The sequence below is a fragment of the Micropterus dolomieu genome, linkage group LG18 (genome assembly GCF_021292245.1).
Source record: "Micropterus dolomieu isolate WLL.071019.BEF.003 ecotype Adirondacks linkage group LG18, ASM2129224v1, whole genome shotgun sequence".
In the NCBI taxonomy this organism is placed as follows: domain Eukaryota; kingdom Metazoa; phylum Chordata; class Actinopteri; order Centrarchiformes; family Centrarchidae; genus Micropterus; species Micropterus dolomieu.
This window is the reverse complement of record NC_060167.1, coordinates 17,073,893-17,093,188: the sequence shown is the minus strand read 5'-3', so window position 1 is coordinate 17,093,188 and position 19,296 is coordinate 17,073,893. Positions and strand designations below refer to the sequence as shown.

The 19,296-nt window shown below is 39.4% G+C and overlaps 2 protein-coding genes across 2 annotated transcripts in view; both read left to right on the top strand.

Annotated features, from left to right (window-relative positions):
• The first annotated feature begins 713 nt into the window (after positions 1-713).
• Positions 714-8,938, top strand: tamm41 (TAM41 mitochondrial translocator assembly and maintenance homolog). The gene is made up of 8 exons (XM_046029365.1): positions 714-1,084; positions 1,726-1,908; positions 2,174-2,266; positions 2,356-2,506; positions 3,014-3,159; positions 6,039-6,204; positions 6,547-6,609; positions 8,017-8,938. The coding sequence occupies exons 1-8, from the start codon at positions 947-949 to the stop codon at positions 8,106-8,108; spliced, it is 1,032 nt and encodes a 343-aa protein (XP_045885321.1). The 5' UTR covers positions 714-946; the 3' UTR covers positions 8,109-8,938.
• A 2,251-nt stretch (positions 8,939-11,189) lies between these two features.
• The window catches only part of vgll4b (vestigial-like family member 4b), a 39,030-nt gene continuing 30,923 nt past the window's right edge, over positions 11,190-19,296 (top strand). Inside the window, exons 1-2 of the mRNA XM_046075537.1 lie at positions 11,190-11,324; positions 12,750-12,823. Coding sequence (XP_045931493.1) covers positions 11,320-11,324; positions 12,750-12,823 — 79 coding nt within the window. The 5' untranslated portion in view covers positions 11,190-11,319. The remainder of the gene's footprint in view (positions 11,325-12,749; positions 12,824-19,296) is intronic.

The window sequence follows — 19,296 nt, the reverse complement described above, 5'->3', positions numbered from 1 at the left end:
GTTTAAGTGGGAGTTTAACAACACAAACAATGAAATAATCAATCTAACTGAATGACCAGCCCTGACTTTGATTGAGTCTATTCTAATCACAAAACAAAACAAACGAAATGTGTTTTTAATGATTGTTCAGGTTAGCACTTCACATGATACGCTTTATGAAAAAAGAACATCAAATCAGCTATCAGTGTGTATATTCAAACGCTCTCATAATTATAATAATTAACTCCTGAAAAAGAAAGTGCATTTAAGTTAAAAGAGATGGAAATAAACATGTTTCTCAGAATGAGGGCTTCATATGATGTGGCTTCATGTTTACATTTTTTTGTTTAAATCTTTAAATCCTTCTCTTTTTGATTGGACTTTCGCAGGGCATAATACAGCACACACTGGCTGCTTCTAATCTGAGTGTGCACTAACTATCCATATAAATCAGCATTACCTAACTGCCCACGAGCTAAAGTTGGTCCAAAACCACCCTCTGCTGGTTAAATTTATAGCTGTTAAAATCGTCTCCCGAATTGTTTTAAAATGCAACAATTTGCATTTATACAATCATAGACGTAGTTAAATGCAAAATAAGTCGCACAGTTAGTACTTGTTCATCCTATCTGAAGGCGGTTAAACGGTTGAGGTTTCTTGCCTTCCAATCACTGACTCCATTTCCCGTGAGCCTCCAGTCAGAAGTGTACTCTGTGACGTACATTTTAGGCGACTGTCAAACGCACAGCTGACCCAAACTCATCTGATGGACGTAGTTACACGATAAAACGGAAGATTTAAAACCTCTTCAGTGGCTTTGGTGGTGTCTAAAATCATTAAGCCACTCAGTCTGAAATGTATCCCCTACTTTATGCGTTCGGAACTTCGTTTTGCAAGTTGTTGAGTCGGTTATCCCACTTATAAACTCGTGTTGTTGCTGGATACGCTATCCTTTAGCTAGCTCAAAATGACCCTTCCAGCTTTGCACAACACCGGCGTGTTTTTCAGACGGATTTTGTCACAGTTTCCCCAGGACATCAGTTTAGCTTTTGCCTATGGATCTGGCGTTTTCAAACAACACGGGACCAGCCAAGGTCAAATGGATGTAAGTGACACCTGCCCAGCCTGCTCATGACATAAAACTTGCACTGTAAAGTTAACTGTACAACATATATGCAGTGCCATTGTAGTCTACCCTTCATAGAGTGCACATTCTGAAATAAAGTCAGACCAACGATCCATTTTCCAATAAGGCCACATTTTGTCTTATATTTATTTATTTATCTATTTTTAGTGTCCAATATTACAGGGGTTTGTAGGTTTTCAGCCTCACACAAACTGTAAAAAATGCATAATTTTAAGAACTAGGCTCGGTTGTAGTACATAAAGGGATAAGCAATCTGGTGTAAGTCAGAATCTCTATATTAATATGAATATTTTTCTGTTATAAAACAAAATTCTAACATGAAACAAATTATTTCAGTGCAGTGAAGTGTGCTCCACATTACATCAAACAACTCCCACAAGTGTATAACAATAACAGTTTTTTTTATCTTATACCACCGTATTTCAATTGGCTCTGTTTCATTAATTTGGACAGCAGAACTTTAATTCCAATAAAAGTTGATAAATAACAGTATTGAATTTTTATTGCCTGAGTCACTACATGTTAGAATTTGAAGCCTTATCTTGATTCATTGTAGAAAATTATGTGATGTTCCCTATTGTGTTATGTGTTATATACAGAAGAACATGCTTGACTTTGTGTTTGCGGTGGACGACCCAGTGACGTGGCACACCATGAATCTGCTGCAGAATCGCAAACACTACTCCATCCTCAAGCTGCTGGGCCCCACGATGATCAGCTCCATACAAAATGAACATGGGGCTTCTGTGTACTATAACACGCTGGTGCCTGTGGATGGGAGGGTAAATTACCTCTGTCTACTTTTGAATCCACCAATAACTAAGCTGTCCAGTTCTCATCTTTTACTTAACTCTCCTCCTGTGTTTCTGAAGCAGTTATAGTGTCTCTCACTGCATTTGCTACGCACAGGAATTCACTATTGTAACTGGTCTGATTTTAGTTATCCAAGGAAGGTTTGCTATTAGCAGAAGGAAAGCTTTTTATTGTTTTTGTCTGGCTGGACTTTATTAACCACATACCTTAATGACCTTCTCCTCTTCTTCTCAGATAATAAAATATGGTGTGATTAGTACAGAGTCTCTGATAAATGACCTGATGCACTGGAAGACCATGTATGTTGCTGGACGCCTTCACAAACCAGTCAGTGTCATGATCAATCAGAAAAAACTATATAAAACTGATTATTTTATTGTGCAGCTATTTATGTATGTTTTTATGTGCTCCCACAGGTAAAAATGCTGGTACAGAGTGAGAACACAAAACTTCGTGCTGCTCTGGTGGCAAACCTGAAGAGCGCTGTGGTAGCCTCCTTCCTCATGCTGCCAGAGAGCTTCAGTGAGGAAGATCTCTTCCTGCAGATAGCTGGTCTTTCTTATGCTGGTAACAACAGTAACCTGAAGAAACTTCAACACGGACACATTTATGAGATGCATAGGTGCTTGTGCACCAAATCAGATTTATTAATCACACAGAGATAACAAACAAATAATTTCTATCTTTCTCTCCCACTTAATGCGCGCACACACATACACTATAGATAATCCAAGACTGTCCAAGCTTGTGGTTTTCTTTGTAATAACGGTGTGGCCTGTGTGATTCAAAAACATTGAATGTTCATGCTAATACAGTGTGATCCAACATCCTGGATGCTATTTATAATCAGAGGCATTTGGCTGGTGTATGAATGGTTCTGAGTACTAAGTATGTGTTCCAGTACTTCAAACCACAGAACTGCTTGATTAATACAGATGTAGTGATGTGAAATTGAAGCAGGTGAAACAGAATTTGTTAAAGCAAGTGGTACCACAGCAAAGACTGTAAAGCAGATATCATTGCAAATATACTTTATTACACTTATCGGAAAACATTTTGTCTGTGCCTCTTAAGGGGATTTTCGAATGGTGATTGGAGAAGATAAATCCAAAGTGGCCAATATCGTCAGAGACAACATTCAGCACTTCCGGATTCTGTACAGCAACATCCTACGGGACTGCCCTCAGGTGGTCTACAAACCTCATCAAGGAAAACTGGAGGTAACACATGGTGCGCACACGAATGCAGAGAACACACACGTACTATTGTTATCTCACCTGATATGTGGGCAGTGCAATAGTACATTGTGTGCCCATAATTTACTTTAACCAGCCCACGTACCAGGGAGGCGGTCAGTCTATCGAGCTAGACCAACACACCCCTGGAGCACCAAGCTTCCAGTCCGGGCAGAATCAGCAATAGGATGGCTAGCTGCACAGCTAACTGAGTAGCTAGCAGCTGCTGCTGTTAGCGTTATTTAACGGCTAAAGTAACTGATAACATAAAAACTCCACAAAAATCACCAACGTTTGAAGCAGAGCAGCTGGAGGACATCAGAGAGATAACCAGATCCAGTTTCAACAAAACCAGTGAATAAAGTTATGTTTTTGTACAGTAATCTGTGATGCCTGGTCTCGCATAGCCAGCCTTATTTCCACATTGATTCTTTTAGTGTTTCAGCTCCCTTCCTCAATACAGTGTCCAGTATGTTTTAGAACAGATTTTAAAGAAGTGGTATTATGCTTTTTGGCTTTTTACCTCTCCTTTATTGAGTTATATATCTTTTTTGTGCATGTAACAGGTTTACAAAGTGAAAAAGCCCAAAGTCCATCCCAAAGGGAGTTCCCATCTCCCACAGAAAGCTCTGCTGTAAACCACTTGAAAACAGCTCGTTTGTAGTCCAGCCCTTCACTTCCTTTACTTGTGATGACACAATGAAAACGCATCATGAAGCTTGCCAAGCGGCTAGCGGGGTCAGGCACGCCCTCAAACCAAGCTAGTCTGAGCGGAGGCCCTTTGGCTCGACTCGCCTTTGTTTGGTTTTCCATTGTAGAAATGTTGTACCTGCTTCCAGGTACTTTTTTTCGTATCAACTCACCTCCGTCGAGGTTCCAAGCGAGCTGAGGGATATAAAAATGTAACGTGAAAACACGACAGACTGCTGACTGGTCAGAGAGAATCGTCACTATTCACTGCATTATCATTGCGTGCACCAGACAGAGGCCAAAGTTTTGTATTTTTACAGTTTTCGTATGTAATTTCATCACTAAATCCACTTCTGAGAATTTTTGAGGTTAGAAATCAGCTGTGTAGATTTCGAATATTGACAGTTTTACAAGAAGTGATGGCGGAACATAAATATGCTTGAATATTTTCGGAGTTGAGGAGCTCCGCGATTGGCTGCGGGGGAAGCCTGTGCCAACCCGCAGGAGGAGCGTGTGAGGCCGGCCAGCCGCCTGCTCACAGAGCCCTCTGCTCCCGCCGTCACACAGACCGCTGCTGCAACAACAGCAGAGGAAAACACAGCTGGAAGGTTTTCATACTGCTTATCTGTCTTTACATTCTGAGTAATATTGAAACGTTTTAACTTAAAAAAGAGAAAGCTGTGTGGATCGCTGCTGTGTGTGTTGCATTGAACATTACGTCGCGGCCGTTGTGTGTGGCGCCGCTATCTCTGGGTACTGTCTGCAATGGAAAACGGAGCAGGGCCGAGTAGAGTCAAGTCTATCAATTTGCGCTATGGAAGCATTTGTCGGCAAGGCAGCATAGATCGTCAGAACACCGGCAACAGTTCAACGTTCAGTCCTGATGGTAAGATGTGGAACAATGATGTTGTGTGGTTGTGGATTGGTAATAACCATAGACTGAATATATATATACCCTTCTCTGCTTCTGATTGGCTAGTAGTCCATACCTAGGAACTGCGCATGTGCAACTCCCAACAAAGATTTTCAAGTAAGATGCATCACTCTGTAGCTCAAGAGCGGAGCGTACAACACATAGGGTGAAAAGAGGAGCTGCAGCAATGGGCAGTATGAGAAAAATATGGTGTTTTTTGAAAATTAAACTATTTAAACCTGTTCCGGTACAACCCCTAATTAAGATTTTGAACCTGAAAATGAGCATAATACCACCTCTTACTTTTAAGGCTCTTCATGGCCTCTCGCCCTGCTATGTATCTGATCTTTTAATACCGTAAGCACTAGCACATACTTTCAGATTCTCGGGCAGAGCCGTTGGCTGAAAACTAAAGGGGACAGAGTGTTTGCAGTCAGAGGCTCGAGGCTCTGGAACAGCCTGCCCGAGGAAATCAGGTCAGCTGAATCAGTGAACTAATTTAAGTCCCTTTTTAAAACATTAAATTTGACTTTAATTTTCTTTTAATCTGTGTGTTTTTTTCCCTCTGCCCTCGTGAAGCACTTTGCAAATGGATTTTGAAAATTGCTTTATAAATAAAGGATTTTATTATTATTATTATTATTATTATTGTTATTGAGGATCCGAATCTAAAACTAGACTGATAAATTTGCCAGGCCATAACAATAAATAATTAAAGCCAATAAATACCAAGAAATTGCAGTACATGATTACCACAGATATGTTTGAGGTGATTTAGTGTGATCATCAGAGCCCTGACAAGTTTATTTTGTGTGAAGTGTAAAATATTTCTGTCAGTACATATATATTTAAAAAAGATAATATTCTCATCAAACATGTTCATCTGTTTTTGTGAAAAATGAATATATAATGTATTGTTCTCAAATTTATTTAAATCTCAAAAATTTATTTTGTATCAGTTGATACAAATACTATAAAACTTGATAGATTAGATGGTTCAATACAAGCCCATTGCTAATTTCACAGATGAACAATATATCAGTGTTGCATTAACACCATTTATCCTAATAACAATAGAACACAATGGAAAAAAGCCATCTGGCTTTATTGTGTTTTTATCCTTTTGATGTTATCTGTAGCTGGGGCACCTCTTGCTGGAGGCACCACTTTTATATTTGCAATCAATAAAGAAGTTTGCTGGTGGTATTTAGTTTTCTGTGTGTGTCTCTGTTCATGTATTCTTTTGTTTGTGTCCATGCAGGTTGACAAAAGCCCCGAGGGCCAATTCATCCAGCTGATGGCCTTGCCTCGGACACTGCAGCAAAAGATCACAAAGCTGGTCGATCCTCCGGGGAAAAACCGAGACGTGGAGGAGATCCTGCTGCAGGTTGCTCAGGACCCAGACTGTGGAGCTGTAGTACAGCAAGGTTTGGACTAAATAAAGAGGTGGAGGGACAGAAGAATAGAGGAAAGATGGTAGTGAATCAAATAAACATGTCATCCTGTGGCACCTAATGCCCATCATTGCCAAGTAGCATCATCACTCCTGACTCAAAATCAGACCTTCAGTGTGGCAGATGAGGTCCTTGTAATTTCTTAATTTTATACCAGTAAATGTCATTTTTTAATTGCAACTCAATGTTGAAATGCATCATTCTTCCAAATTTATCACAAATTGCCCTAGTGCTGTCTGATATAGTCATAAAATCATATTGCAGACACATGAGATATTAATTGTTGTGTCATTGCACATTTTTGTTCCTCCTCAGGTATTTCATCTATAGTGAAGTCCTCCAGTATAACGCAGAGTGTCAAAGGCATTGCTACTGCTGGTAGGCACTCTTTTCTTTTTTTCATTTGACAGTGGAAGAGTTTGACATTTTGAGTTCCATAAGACTATAAATACTACTCACGTGCCTATATGCAAACTTTGGAGCTACAACCACCAGCCTCTTAGTGTAGCATTTCACACTTGAAACAGGAGAAAACAGTTCACCTGGCTCTGTCCAAAGGACACAGAATCGCGTACCAGCATCTCTAAAGCTCACTAATTAGTGTTTGTTTAATCTGTACAAAAACCAAAGTTTAAAAATGACAATTTATGGTTTTATTGGGTGTAAGGGTTAGGTGCTGGAAGGTGGATTTCATTAACTTAGGACAGAGTCAAGCTAGCTATTTCCCCCTGTTTCCAGTCTTTGTGCTAAGCTAAGCTAACTGGTGGCTTGCTGTAGCAAATCATATTGACTGTACAGATATGAGAGTGGTATCAATCTTCTCATTTACCTCTTGGCAAGAAGGCAATCCCCCCCCCCCCCCCAAAATGTCAAACTATTCCTTTAACGTGGCCTTTTAAGATTCTGTATATGAGATTATGAACATTAATATAATGTAGCAGCAAACAACTGTTTGCTATGTAAAGAGAGTGGAGTAATGACGTCCTGAACAGAGAATGACATCACACCTCGTCTGGATGTGTTGTCACACAAGGTTTTCTGTCCAATGTTCTGGTAGCCGGCCGTGAATGCATGTTAATTGCACGTGAGTCCCTCCCTGTGAAACTGTTGGCTTTGAGTAAATTCAATCAAAGTCTGTTTCTTTTTTCATCTAACGTGGTGAATTGAGGATTTAGTGGTCTTGTGGTGAGCAACAGCTGTTTCTGGTTAAACAAAAAGGAACTTACTGTTTAATAAAAAGGGCCTTCTCTATAGGGATCCTTTCCATAAAGTTGTCATGTTACACTTTTAGTGAACCTATGCTGTTTTCAAGGCCACATTTGTCCCCAAGGATTACGTTACATTCACTGCAGCCCGTTTCGGGGCTACCAGCTAACACCTCAATGGATGGAGTGTGAAAACTTGTCACATACTACAAGCGATGTCTTACATGTTGACTGCTGACTGGAGGGGAAACAGAAATCCCAAGGAAGTCAGCTCAAACAAGTGATACATTGCTCAGCCTGTTCACTGATGCAGATAGCAGGACAGGACCCCCTTTTTGGGAAAAACATTGATCGACATTTAGTGTTGCAAACAGCTCCTTTAAGCATTGTGTGCTTTGTAACTTTTTTTTATTTCAAAACATGGACAATCCTATGAAAGATGGTCCACCTTTTAAGAAATGGTATTTTGGACAAACTGGACATCTCTCAAGTGTGTTCCTAAAACTTCCACTGTGTATAACCAACTGTTTTAATGTAGAAATATGATTTGTTAATGTTAAGTGCACTGTGTCCTCTCCAGGCTTGTGGAAAACAGTGTCGTACAGCTCCAAGAAACTGCTGAAGATGTGGAAGGGTTGGAGGAGGAAGCCATCTGTCTCGCAGATGTCCTGATCCTGTCCGTTTACCAGGAACCTGTCTTTGTCTATAACTGCCAGCCAAACAGTCAACACCCATCTTCTGATTTTAATCTGACAACTGTGGCTGGAACAATCACACGCTCACCTCTCTAATGGAATCACTTACCAGGCATAGTTCTGTTTGAATAGTGTGGAACTGTCTGTACAACTGCCCTTTCTCGTGTAGTTCATAAAAGTTGTAGAAAAGAGGGTGACATTTTACGAGCCTGACTGAATTATGGCTGACCTTTTGATGGTCCAGATTGGACCTTTCTGGGTAATGGCTACAGTGACTGGTGAGGAACTGCTGAATCGGCTATGTCTAGAGCCACAGCACAATATATATAATAATATAATGAAGAAAAGACTTTGCCGTCATCTGTCATCTTTTGAATTATACAAGTCTATCTGTGCATGTTCCATGTGAGTGGTCCTACCCAGATAAGACACGATGGAAATTGGGAACAAGTTTTCTGTGGGTAATTCTCATCTTTGTGCTGAGAAAGGACTTTATTGACCTCTCTTCAGATGTGGACTAATGTTACATTCACACTTCTTATCCCCTTCTCACATTGCCAAAGATCTTTCATCACTTTACTGGTTTACTGTTATACCAGTTTTTGATGGTTGTACTATATTTATGTCAGTATTCATAAAATATAAATTAGAATAGAACCTCTTTGCCACCTTACAGTTATGAGCTGGTCATGTGGACAGCTGGAGGTCTCCGATTGGAAAATGCATTGATTGGTTCTTCACAAATACTTGCTGTAGTCTAATTCAGTTACAATACCTGAGTTTAATAAACTTTTTAATACAACAGCATCTACTCTGTTTTCAGTAGCATTCCTTTTTTCTTATCCTCATTTCAATCCAGAAAAAGTAGGATTACCCAGCAATAAGTTAAGTGGTGATGAAATGTATGTATTCATAAATTATGACACCTCGCTTTTTTACAAAATATCATAAAATATGACAAGAATTATAATCACAGAATAAATATTACATTATCTCTTGTCCTCAGTTTTTATTTCTGCTGCTCTGCTAACCAGAGGGATTAATGAAAAGAATACTTGATTGTGATAGATTACTTCTGTTTTATTTATTTTCCTGCATTATGCAAAGTTATTTTTATTTATAAGTTAAAAAAAAACATGAATATGGAATTCATCAAAAATTATCATGTTCATAGGCATTTTTCTCTATCAATATTTTGACTTTGTTGCAGGAAAAGCAACAGTTGTAATTAATACTTAGGACTGCATTTAGCTGTGTCCATTTTAGGGTCCTGCTACTGTGCATATTTTGGCTCAGTGGCATGATGCAGTGGGACACCAGAATGGAACAAAGCCATCATTAAAGTTGTTAGTAACAGCTGTGCTTTTGCTGCTATGATGAGTCAAAATATCTGCTCTGATAAAGAAGCAAAACAAACACTACAGGTTGTTTTTTTTATGCATGTAGAATTTGGCCAATAAAAATTAGCTGAATCATATTATTTGTGTTTTCATTTTCCCTCTTATAATCAAAAAATACCAAAGAGAACATCTTTAAGGGGGAAAAAAAGTCTTTTGAATGAATGAAGTCAGTGCTGTGATGAAGGTCTATTGGTCCTTATTTCCTTCGTAGAGCAGTCACTGGTATCAGTTACTTCCTGGTACTGCCACTTGTTTGTTTTAATCCACCATTTCTTCATCACTTCATCATGAGTCATACTTTAAACAATGACTTCAGAATCACCTCGTTGTTGGATGAGCTATTTTTCACACATAATCTACCAGCCTTTTGTTGCATTTTTGTAAAATCTCTATGGGCAGTTTTCTGACCGCACATGCCTTTCTTTGGCAATGCTCAGGTCAACATTAGTGTAATTGCAGACATATTCCAACCACAACCAACTGTTGCTATCAGCGATGGAAAGAAACTAAGTACATTTCTCTCAAGTACTGTAATTGACTACAATTTTAAGACACTTGTCCTTTCTTTTTTTAAGTACAATATTTACTAACCCTAGCCCTAGTAAAAAAAAGTTTTTTAAGACAGGTGTACAACATACATAAATAATATATGTAGGCTATTCTTTATTTGCAGTGTAGATGTGCAAATGCAATGAGATTTATTATTATTTTTTAGGTTGGGCTGGGTGTTAATGTGATGTTCAAATGTTTTAGGTAACACCTGACTTTAAGTCATCAAGCATTATAAACATTATATAAACATCTAATACATAGTTTAGTATGTAGTTGTATGCAGATACAACTGTTTATTAATGAGTTATAAATATACAAAATACACTGCATACGACTACATTATAGTGTGCTATTACCCATTAATGAAATGTTTGTGCAGCTTATAAATGATAAGTTGAGTTACACCGTGTGTGTAAGTGTACACATGTATAGCCTACTGTATATTTGAAAATGGACCCCAGGAAGAGTAACAACTATTGTTGTTGATGTTCAGGGTTGAACAGCCTTGCTCATAGGCACCCATAAAGTAATAAAAGTTCTTTATTTGTCATATCCACAACAACTACAGTGAAGCAGTCCCTGGCAAGGAAATTCTTGTTCTCAGGCTCCCTCCAACAATGCTAGTACAAAACGTAGCCTATAAATTCATTAACCAAAGTGAAATGATTAATGAGAATCTAAGACAAAGACATAAATAGTGCGGTAGTTAAAATATGGGGAAAAAATGTAACATCAAATATGATACTGAGGTGGGCTGGTGTGCAGCAGTGCTGAAATGAATAAAAGCTGTCATGTAGACAGCTCAACATAATGATGACGGATGGTTATGGGAGGGGGCTCTCCTTCATCATCTACTAAATATTTCACCACCTTAGACACCCTAAGTAATAAACACAGTGACAGCAGCCTCACCTTCAGAGGACATGATGCAATGCTCTATTATCATAATATATGCTGATATCATTGCTTCAGTCCTCCGCCAATCAGCGCGCTACACTTTCACCACCTGCTAGGAACTGAATTCCATCATTCCAGGCATTCCTGCCCTCCTCCCCTCCTTCTCCTTCTCTACCTCCTCCTCCTCTTCCTTGTTTAGCCTACAACCAAGTTTGTCCCGACAGCTCTGCTACTATTGTCTAACCTCGTACTGGATCGTATTGTTTTAAAATCTCCGTGGGATATATTTATTTATTTTTCTGACATTATCATACCGGAAGATACCAAAGTGGCGCTTGAATGAGGTATGTGCAACTAAACATGAAGTTGTGTTGGACTGACATCGTTTCGGGTTTGTAGGATGAGAGTGCGCTTTTTTTTGTTGGAGGAACACCTCCAAAAGAAAAAAATCAGTCTGTTTTTAGTGAAATAGTCAGCTTGTAAATGAACAGTGAAGTGTTAAGAACATATTTAATACAGGGCTGAAATACTAATATCCGCCTTGTTTTACGAAGGTGAAATTTCATTCACCATATGAAGCGGCACAAGACGGGTTCCCAAACTTTGTCATGTCAAGAAACCCCCTGTAGCCATCCTGCCCTCCAGGGATTTTGGGACATAGGCCTATTCGTTATCTCTGTGTGGTGGAAAGGAGTGCAGAAACACAATCACAAGATCAAGTCGCGATAGTTTGTTTCGTAGTGCCTATTTCAAGTAAAAGCTGTAGCCTATATGTTGCCTTTTATTTCGCTGGGGACCTTCCTGGACACCCTCTTAGGGGGCCGATAAGGAAGCACTGAGTCGGGCTGATACAGGGGTAGTGGGAATAAAAGGTGGACGCACTTGCTACTAATATTTATCGGTTTAAATTTTGCACGAGGCGACCGTAGGAAAAGTTTGTCGCATTTCTTGACACGCACAACGTAGACAGTGTACAGTGTTGTGTTGTGACGAGCAACAGGACAACAAACCTGAAGAGTGTGCAGTTTAGTCTGAAGCCGTACGAATAGTTTTAAATGACAGCCTTGCTCAAAACGCTAGTTTCTTGAGGAAATGAGGGGAAGGTATCTTAGGAATGCAGAAAGAGGGAAGAGAAGCGTGAGAGTTTTATTTTATCTACAAATACCTTTCATAGCTCAGCTAGACTGCAGGCTCAACGCTCTAAAACTGTTTACTATAATGCATAATATATAGGCTACTACATTGAAGGACAAGGATTAGTCGATAATATCGAGCAACTGTTTTGAAAATCTATTAATTGCTAAAGTAATTTTTAAAGAAAAAATGGCAGAAATGTACAGCTTTCAGCCTCTCCTTGCCTAGGCCTCTGGGAAATTATGATGGATATTTTTCACTATTTTCTGACATTTTATAAATGGTTAATCGACTATAAAGACAATTTGCAAATCTAAATCAGAGCAGACTATTCTACTTCCACAAAGTTCATGTTCAGTTGTTGGTGTGAAAAATTGGTTTTGTAGTAAAACATTATGTATTTGTTTTTCAACCTATGTCATTTAAAAGAAAAAAAAAGTTAAAATTTTTGATGTCTCTATGTATCCTGTTCGTACAGGTACATTTAAAATGATGCCCGACCCTATACTCTTTATAGTTTTGGAGCTCTTAATGACTTGACATCTATCAAATATTAACTTGCTTCACAGAGATGAGCAAGACAAACAGTTTTAACATAACATTTTCAGCACAGTGCCCTTCTCTCTCTCCCACAGGCATCCAAGCATGGAGACACCACTGGATGTTCTGTCAAGAGCAGCATCATTTGTTCATGCGAATGAAGAAGAGAGTAAGTTTGATCAGACTACCAGTCCCTCTTGTGTTTGTGTGTCGGTAGAAGTGGAGGTTGGACGCACATCTTTTGCTCCCGCTCCTTCTGTCTGGACACTTGTGCTGTCAAAAGGTACACTGTGGACATCAGAGTCGCCTTACGTGTGGATGGAGTGCAACATTATGTTCAGCCATGAGCCATTGCCCTGTTTTCTGCCGTGCAACAATAGGCGTCTTTGTGCTGAGCAGGCTTGCAGTTACTGATACACAGGCAAATAAGACCAACCGCACTCAACTGCCACTAGCACTGCTTTTTAACCAGCTGCTTGTGTTAACCTGCTTTCGCTAGAATCAGGGTGGGGTGACTCTCATCTGTCTCTACCTCCTTTGTAGTGTTTTTCTGGCTGTCTGGTACTGAACTCCGTCCACTTACCTACCTCTGTCTTTTCCTTTCTCTTCTCCTAATCATGTCTGAGAACTTATTGCTGAAAACAATTCCTTACGAGATTAAGGAGAAATAGCCAATCCTTGTCAGCAGGCCTCTCCATAGCCAGCAGGCCCCTGAGCTGAGTGAAACCTACAAGGACACTTAACATTCAGCGGATGCTGCAGATAATTGATCTGCCCTGTTGGGAGGTGGACGTTTAATTTATTGTTTTTTTAGTTTTCTCCTCAACAGATCTTGCGTCATGTATTTAATAATTGCTCTCTCAAATTTAATATACCATTGTAGAGGAGGTAGAGTAAAATGCTGAGAGTGACAAACAGGTAGATTGTAAGCTCCTACATCAGGGAGTGCTGTGATTTGAGTTTTTAAAAATGAAGGCAAATCATTTACCGAATTGCTTTAAGAGAAATTAATATTATAATTTAGTAGAAGTGCAAGCTAGCTCTAGTTAAATACATTTCACATTTAGACAAAGGTTCTTGAAGTTCCCTTTTCAGAGCCTCATGATAATAGATCAACTTGGAATATAGAGTGTACGTTTTAGATAATAACATCTGTTCATTGGTGCATTGAGAGATTGGGAATATTTAGAAAGAGCTTCAGCTGTAACATCTCCAGTTTGTTCCCATAATGCTTTGGCTTAAATGAGCTGAATATCAGCTTCCTTGCACTTCTGAGTGAAATGGCATGGGAGCTCCCCTCCTCCTCTGCTCCCTCGCTCCCCTGCAGTGTTTTTGTTTTTTCCTCTGCGCTGATGTCACTTTTTGTTGTGGGTCCCGCACGGCCTCTTTGTCCAAAGACAATGCACTCGACCTGTTTCCACAATAGTGCAGGAGAAATGGGCTAGCCAGCGAGCCAGCCCTTTAAATAAGTTAGTTAACCAACCAGCTAGTCTGCCAAACTAGCTGTGAACCAGTCAGCCGACCAGTTGAGTCAATAACCTCTGACTACTTGTTTGCATTTATGGCAAGCCCATTATACCAGAGCACTTGCCACAGTACAGGGATAGGCTCGAGCCTTCCCTCCCAACGGCCGCAGTAACTCAGAAGCACTAAGTGGGACTTGTGGAGTCCAGTGCTGCAGTTGACAACATTTCGAGCATAAAATGAAACACATTGTTCAGTTTTTTAAACCACACTCCAGCAAATAACCCATCTCTGTTGGGAAATTAATTTCTGAGATTATTACACACATGCTGTCTTGAGGGAAATGGAATTACAATTCATAAATAATATATTGGTCTGAGGTCGCGCTCTGTGGTGGAAAATATACTACAGTAATGTCATCCCAAAATAGATTGTTGGCCTTAGCCCAGATTAATTAAAGCTACTTGAATGCGAGTGCTTATCTAAAATTAAGACTTTGTCTTTGTTTTTATGAAAACTTGGTCTTCATTGAGGACTTTGTTAAACCTTTGGGATATGTTCTGCTTTTAAATTTAATATTCCTGTACGTGAAGTTTGCACACAGTTTGTACTTGTGATGGGTTGATAGCAGCAACAGCTTTTTTTTGCAAGTATCAGCCCATAGATGTTACAGTTTGAAGTATCAAAACTTTGGAGCTACATTTCTATCCTGCCTTGCAGGTTAATGTATTTAGAGCCAATTTTGTAATGTTTTTTGATGTAATTTCCACTGTCTATCAAAAAACTAACCATGAGTGTAGTGGAATCAGTGGAACATGTCTAAGTTTTGGTTTTACCTGTGTTAGGAAAAATGTGACAAAATATGTTATCATAATGGAGCGCCTTGAAAGGAAAAGGGAGTTTTTCCTTTCCACTGCCGCCAAGTGCTTGCTCATGGTGAGAATCGTTGGGTCTTTGTTAATAGTTTTACAAATATTATGGTCTAGACCTGCTCTATATGAAAAGTGCAACAAGATAACTTGTGTTGTGCATTGCCTCTGTATGAATAAAATTTAATTAAAGTTGAATTGGAATGATAGCCGACAGTTACAGCGCATGCCACATGGCTGCATGGTTACAAACGTCGCCGATTCGACTTCAGCTGGCGACCTTTTATGTCATACCCCCCTCTCTCTCCCCATTTCCTGTTTTCCTCCACCTGTCACTTTCCAATAAAAATTTGTAATTTTTTATTTTATTTTAGTCAGAATTAGTTATTTGCTAGATTGATATGAATGTATACAAGTAAGTTAAGTCCTCTCTGAAACCAAACTCACGCCATACATATACAGTTTATGCACACACTTCAGCAGGGCTGATCCTTGCTGTTAGTGAGCTTAAACTCCCACCTTCCGGTTGGAGAACAAGCTGTCTGTGAACAACACTAATCACAGGTCTTCAGTCAAATAGTCCTGACCTTGAATATACAGTAATTACACACTTACTAAAAAAGCAGCGATTACTTTGCTGCTTTTATAGTAAGTGTGTGCCTTATATTTAACGGTGCATGCATGGAAAATGCTTAATACTTGCCATCACCTCTCCATAGCAATTTTGGTGGCTACTTGGAAGATTTTGCAGTGTGCTCCACCCTTCCTGCAAGCAAACCTGTATTTGAAATCAACCTTAAGGAGTCTGGATTGCACCGCAGGCCCAGCTCCAAGGACATCTTGAAATATGTTTGTTTGTTGCTCAGTGTTTTCTAAAATATAGCAGTTTTTACTAAACCTTTTTAGAGTTGTTTATTTGGTTTTAGTGCAAATTAAAAGAAATTGCCAGTCAGCAGGCCCTGAATGTGTTTGTTGGGTCTTGGATGTTATATCAAAACCAGTCATTCCAAAGAGGGTCAGTGGTTTAGGGCCCTACTGAGGAGATGGAATATGGACCTTTTGTTTCTGACACAAGCCACAACAAAAGAAGAACTGGTGCCAAGAGAAGGTGGTTGGCTGACATCTGTACAGTGCCCTCTGCTCTACTTCGGTACACGCAGGAATACACATGCTCTACACTAAAACCCAGCTTGCTTGTTTAGAGAAAACACACACAATCACACACACATGTACAGAATCCCCCTTCATTGTTATAGTTTCCATGGTTTGTTCAAACCATGGAAACTATAACCCCAGCTATAGTAACCCCCAGTCTTTCCTAGCTCTTTGTGAAACAGTCCATGAAAACAGACCCTTTAATACTGTCAAGTTATGTGCTGAATAACGCCAAATGTGTAGTAGTATACTGACGTTTGGGGACAAATTAATAGGAACGCCACAAATTGCAGCCGCAAGAATCAATATAGAGCTGATTCAACACCAGTCTCAACAAAGACGGAACATTCTGAGGTTAAATTCATCGCAAGGCTGCATTGGATTGTGTGATTTTGCTAGTTTTTTGGGTTATTTTGTCCATCTCCAGTATAAAAATCCAGTGTTGGGTGGGTGTAAGTAAATCTGTTAATTGCTACTAAATACCCTTTCCCCACTATCTAAATTTAGTTAGATTTGGTCTGTTGGTCTAGACTGAAATATCAACTTTTCAACTTATCAACAACTACTTGATGGATTGCCTTGAGATTTTGAACAGGGAGTCAAGATCCCCAGAGGATGAATTCTATTGACCCTGGTGATACCATGAGTTTTATCCTAGTGCCATCATCAGGTAAATTTTCTTTCCTTGGTTCAGTACTTTTGTATACGACCAAATAGCTAAAAAACTATTATACAGCAGCTATTACATTTAAGCCTCCACTGTACTTTGTGATTAAGACGTGAACATGGTAAACAATATCCCTGCTAAACCTGTTAGCATCTTCATTGTGAGCATGCTAGCATGCTGATGTTGTAGTATTTAACAGGCACTGCAGAGCCGCTAGCATGGCTATAGACTATAAATCTTGTTTTAGTTGGAACATGAAGTTAAACGTGCAGCAGGTCCAGGGCAGATTCACAAAGCTTTATGTTTATGGTTTTTATGGTCATGCAAGAGATTTTATGAAATGTGATGTTGACACTGGGCAGGCAGGCAAGCTAATTCAATCTGGTTAATGTGATCATGCACAGGAGGTACACACTGAGGTGGACCAGAATAGCAGAGGCAACCTCATCCTCTTAGTCTTGGGTGTCCTCACTTTAAGTTTTATATGAATGAACTACTGCAAGCTTGGTTAATCAGATTTTATAGCACATTTAAATGGCTGGCTTGGTGGTCCTCAGTAAGTCAGCAGTTGAGATATGTCAGAGCTTGTCGATACTCTGTAGTGTATAGCCAGATCAACGCTGAAAGTGAAATCAGAGAGCTTGCATCAGCTTGAATCAGCTTGCATCAGGCACTTGCTGGAGGAAAACAGTATTCTAGGTGGGAGGTAATTTGACCGAGGATTCATGCCCGTGGGTGCATGGGATGGGTTGGGTTTTGTAGCTTTTTCTGCAACGAGTGGGTGTGCCCTCCAGCCTGTCCAGGTTTCTGAAAGATATTTCTCAACGCTGCCTGTGTAACATGATAAAGGTGTTAAGCAACTAGACATTATAGTGTAAGCATACAGATGGTGAGCAGCATAACTCTCATCCCGTGAGGCTTGCTAAGGTGTTTTGAAGTTAAGAGAGCTTAAACTCTAACACATGATTTGGTCCTTGGATGGAAGTAACCCATCATGTCACAGCACAAAGAAGGTGAGCTCAGATAAAATTTAGACAGCCAACAATCTTTTTGTGAAGGATTACTAAAACTAGTGAGCACTCTTTTCCATAGTCAAAAATTCCCTGTGGCACATGCTACATGAGTCAGTTGTTTGTTTAGTTTACATATGTTTAACTACGTTAAAGAACAGTTTGGTTGGCAACCTCATGATAACAACAAGACTCCAGGAAGTTACTAAAACCTGTTTTTACCAAACCCCTACAAAGTATGCCATGTCTTGAAGTCAATGTGACATAGTGGCCCAACTGCCGTCATTCACATGATGCCCACTGACCCTAAAAGCTCTGTTCCCATAGACTTAACTTTGTTAAGCTGTAAGACAGCCAGAATATTTCTTCAACAAAACATATCACCTGTTAAACTTTTACTACTTAATAAGATTAAAATAAGTAACTCTAAATAAAAAAACAACTACGAAGAGCCTAGTGACACATTGAAATGTAATATCACTTGTTTTGGCCCAGAGTGTGAGATGTGAAGTTCTTGTCAGTTGGTTCCAAGTGTCCATATTAATTAGCTGTTGTTTAGTCGTCTTGTCTTTGATTTCACATGCCTGACCTCGTTGTCTAGCTGGCTTTAGCCATCGCATTGGTAGGCTGTATCACTACATAGCCTAGCTATCACAAAATGTCCCAGCAGCTGAGTGTCCGAAGTGTCTTTAGAAAGTCCAGTAATTGTAATGTGGTTGATAAACGGGGTGAAAAAAACAGGGACTGGTGTCGTGGAGGGTGAAGGACATGCAAGTAATACTAAAAACGTCATCACAACATCAGTGGCAGCTAATATTACAGGGGAAGCAAGTGGTGTCAAGGAGGTAGTAATCATTAATCGACTTTGTGTGCTGACATGAAAATGGTCTGAGTTCATCTTTTCTGTCCAAGCCCTTATAAATCCATAATCTGTATATTAAATGTTAATAGGATCAAGTTGTTTTTCGAAAATGAAATGCTATTAAATATGCTATATGTCTCACTATCATTTTAAAAAATTTAAATGACTGGTAAAAATGTTATTGATGATGGAATTTTTATGACCCTGTCTGTCAAAATCACAGACAGAAAGAAAGTCTAACTCAGTCTCCTAGTAACTTAATTTTTACTCATCTTTTAGAGAAACACAGCATTACACAATTTTTCACTTCTTGCCCTGTGACTAAATGAATAATGCACTGATCTGTCTCCTAAGTGTGTGAGTAGTGGGGTGACCAACTATAAGTTATGACTGAAGGTTCATGTTAGAAGTCTGCAGCACATAAAACAGTCATTAACAAAACAGTAGGGGGCAATATGGAGCACACTTGCATCTAGTGTGGTTGTGTATTCCCGCTGTAATTTTTGTGCATTTTAAGGATGCACTGAACGTTTGGCCACCAATATTAATCGGCCGAAAATAGCAAAAAAAAGGTGTGGTCTAATAAGTCAAAAGACCGAATAAATTTTACCTAAC

Coding starts and splice junctions, on each gene's coding strand:
- tamm41 (XM_046029365.1), top strand. CDS start 947: ATGACCCTTCCAGCTTTGCACAACACCGGCGTGTTTTTCAGACGGATT. Junction 1,085..1,725: donor CCAGCCAAGGTCAAATGGAT/GTAAGTGACACC, acceptor TGTTATATACAG/AAGAACATGCTTGACTTTGT. Junction 2,267..2,355: donor CTGGACGCCTTCACAAACCA/GTCAGTGTCATG, acceptor GTGCTCCCACAG/GTAAAAATGCTGGTACAGAG.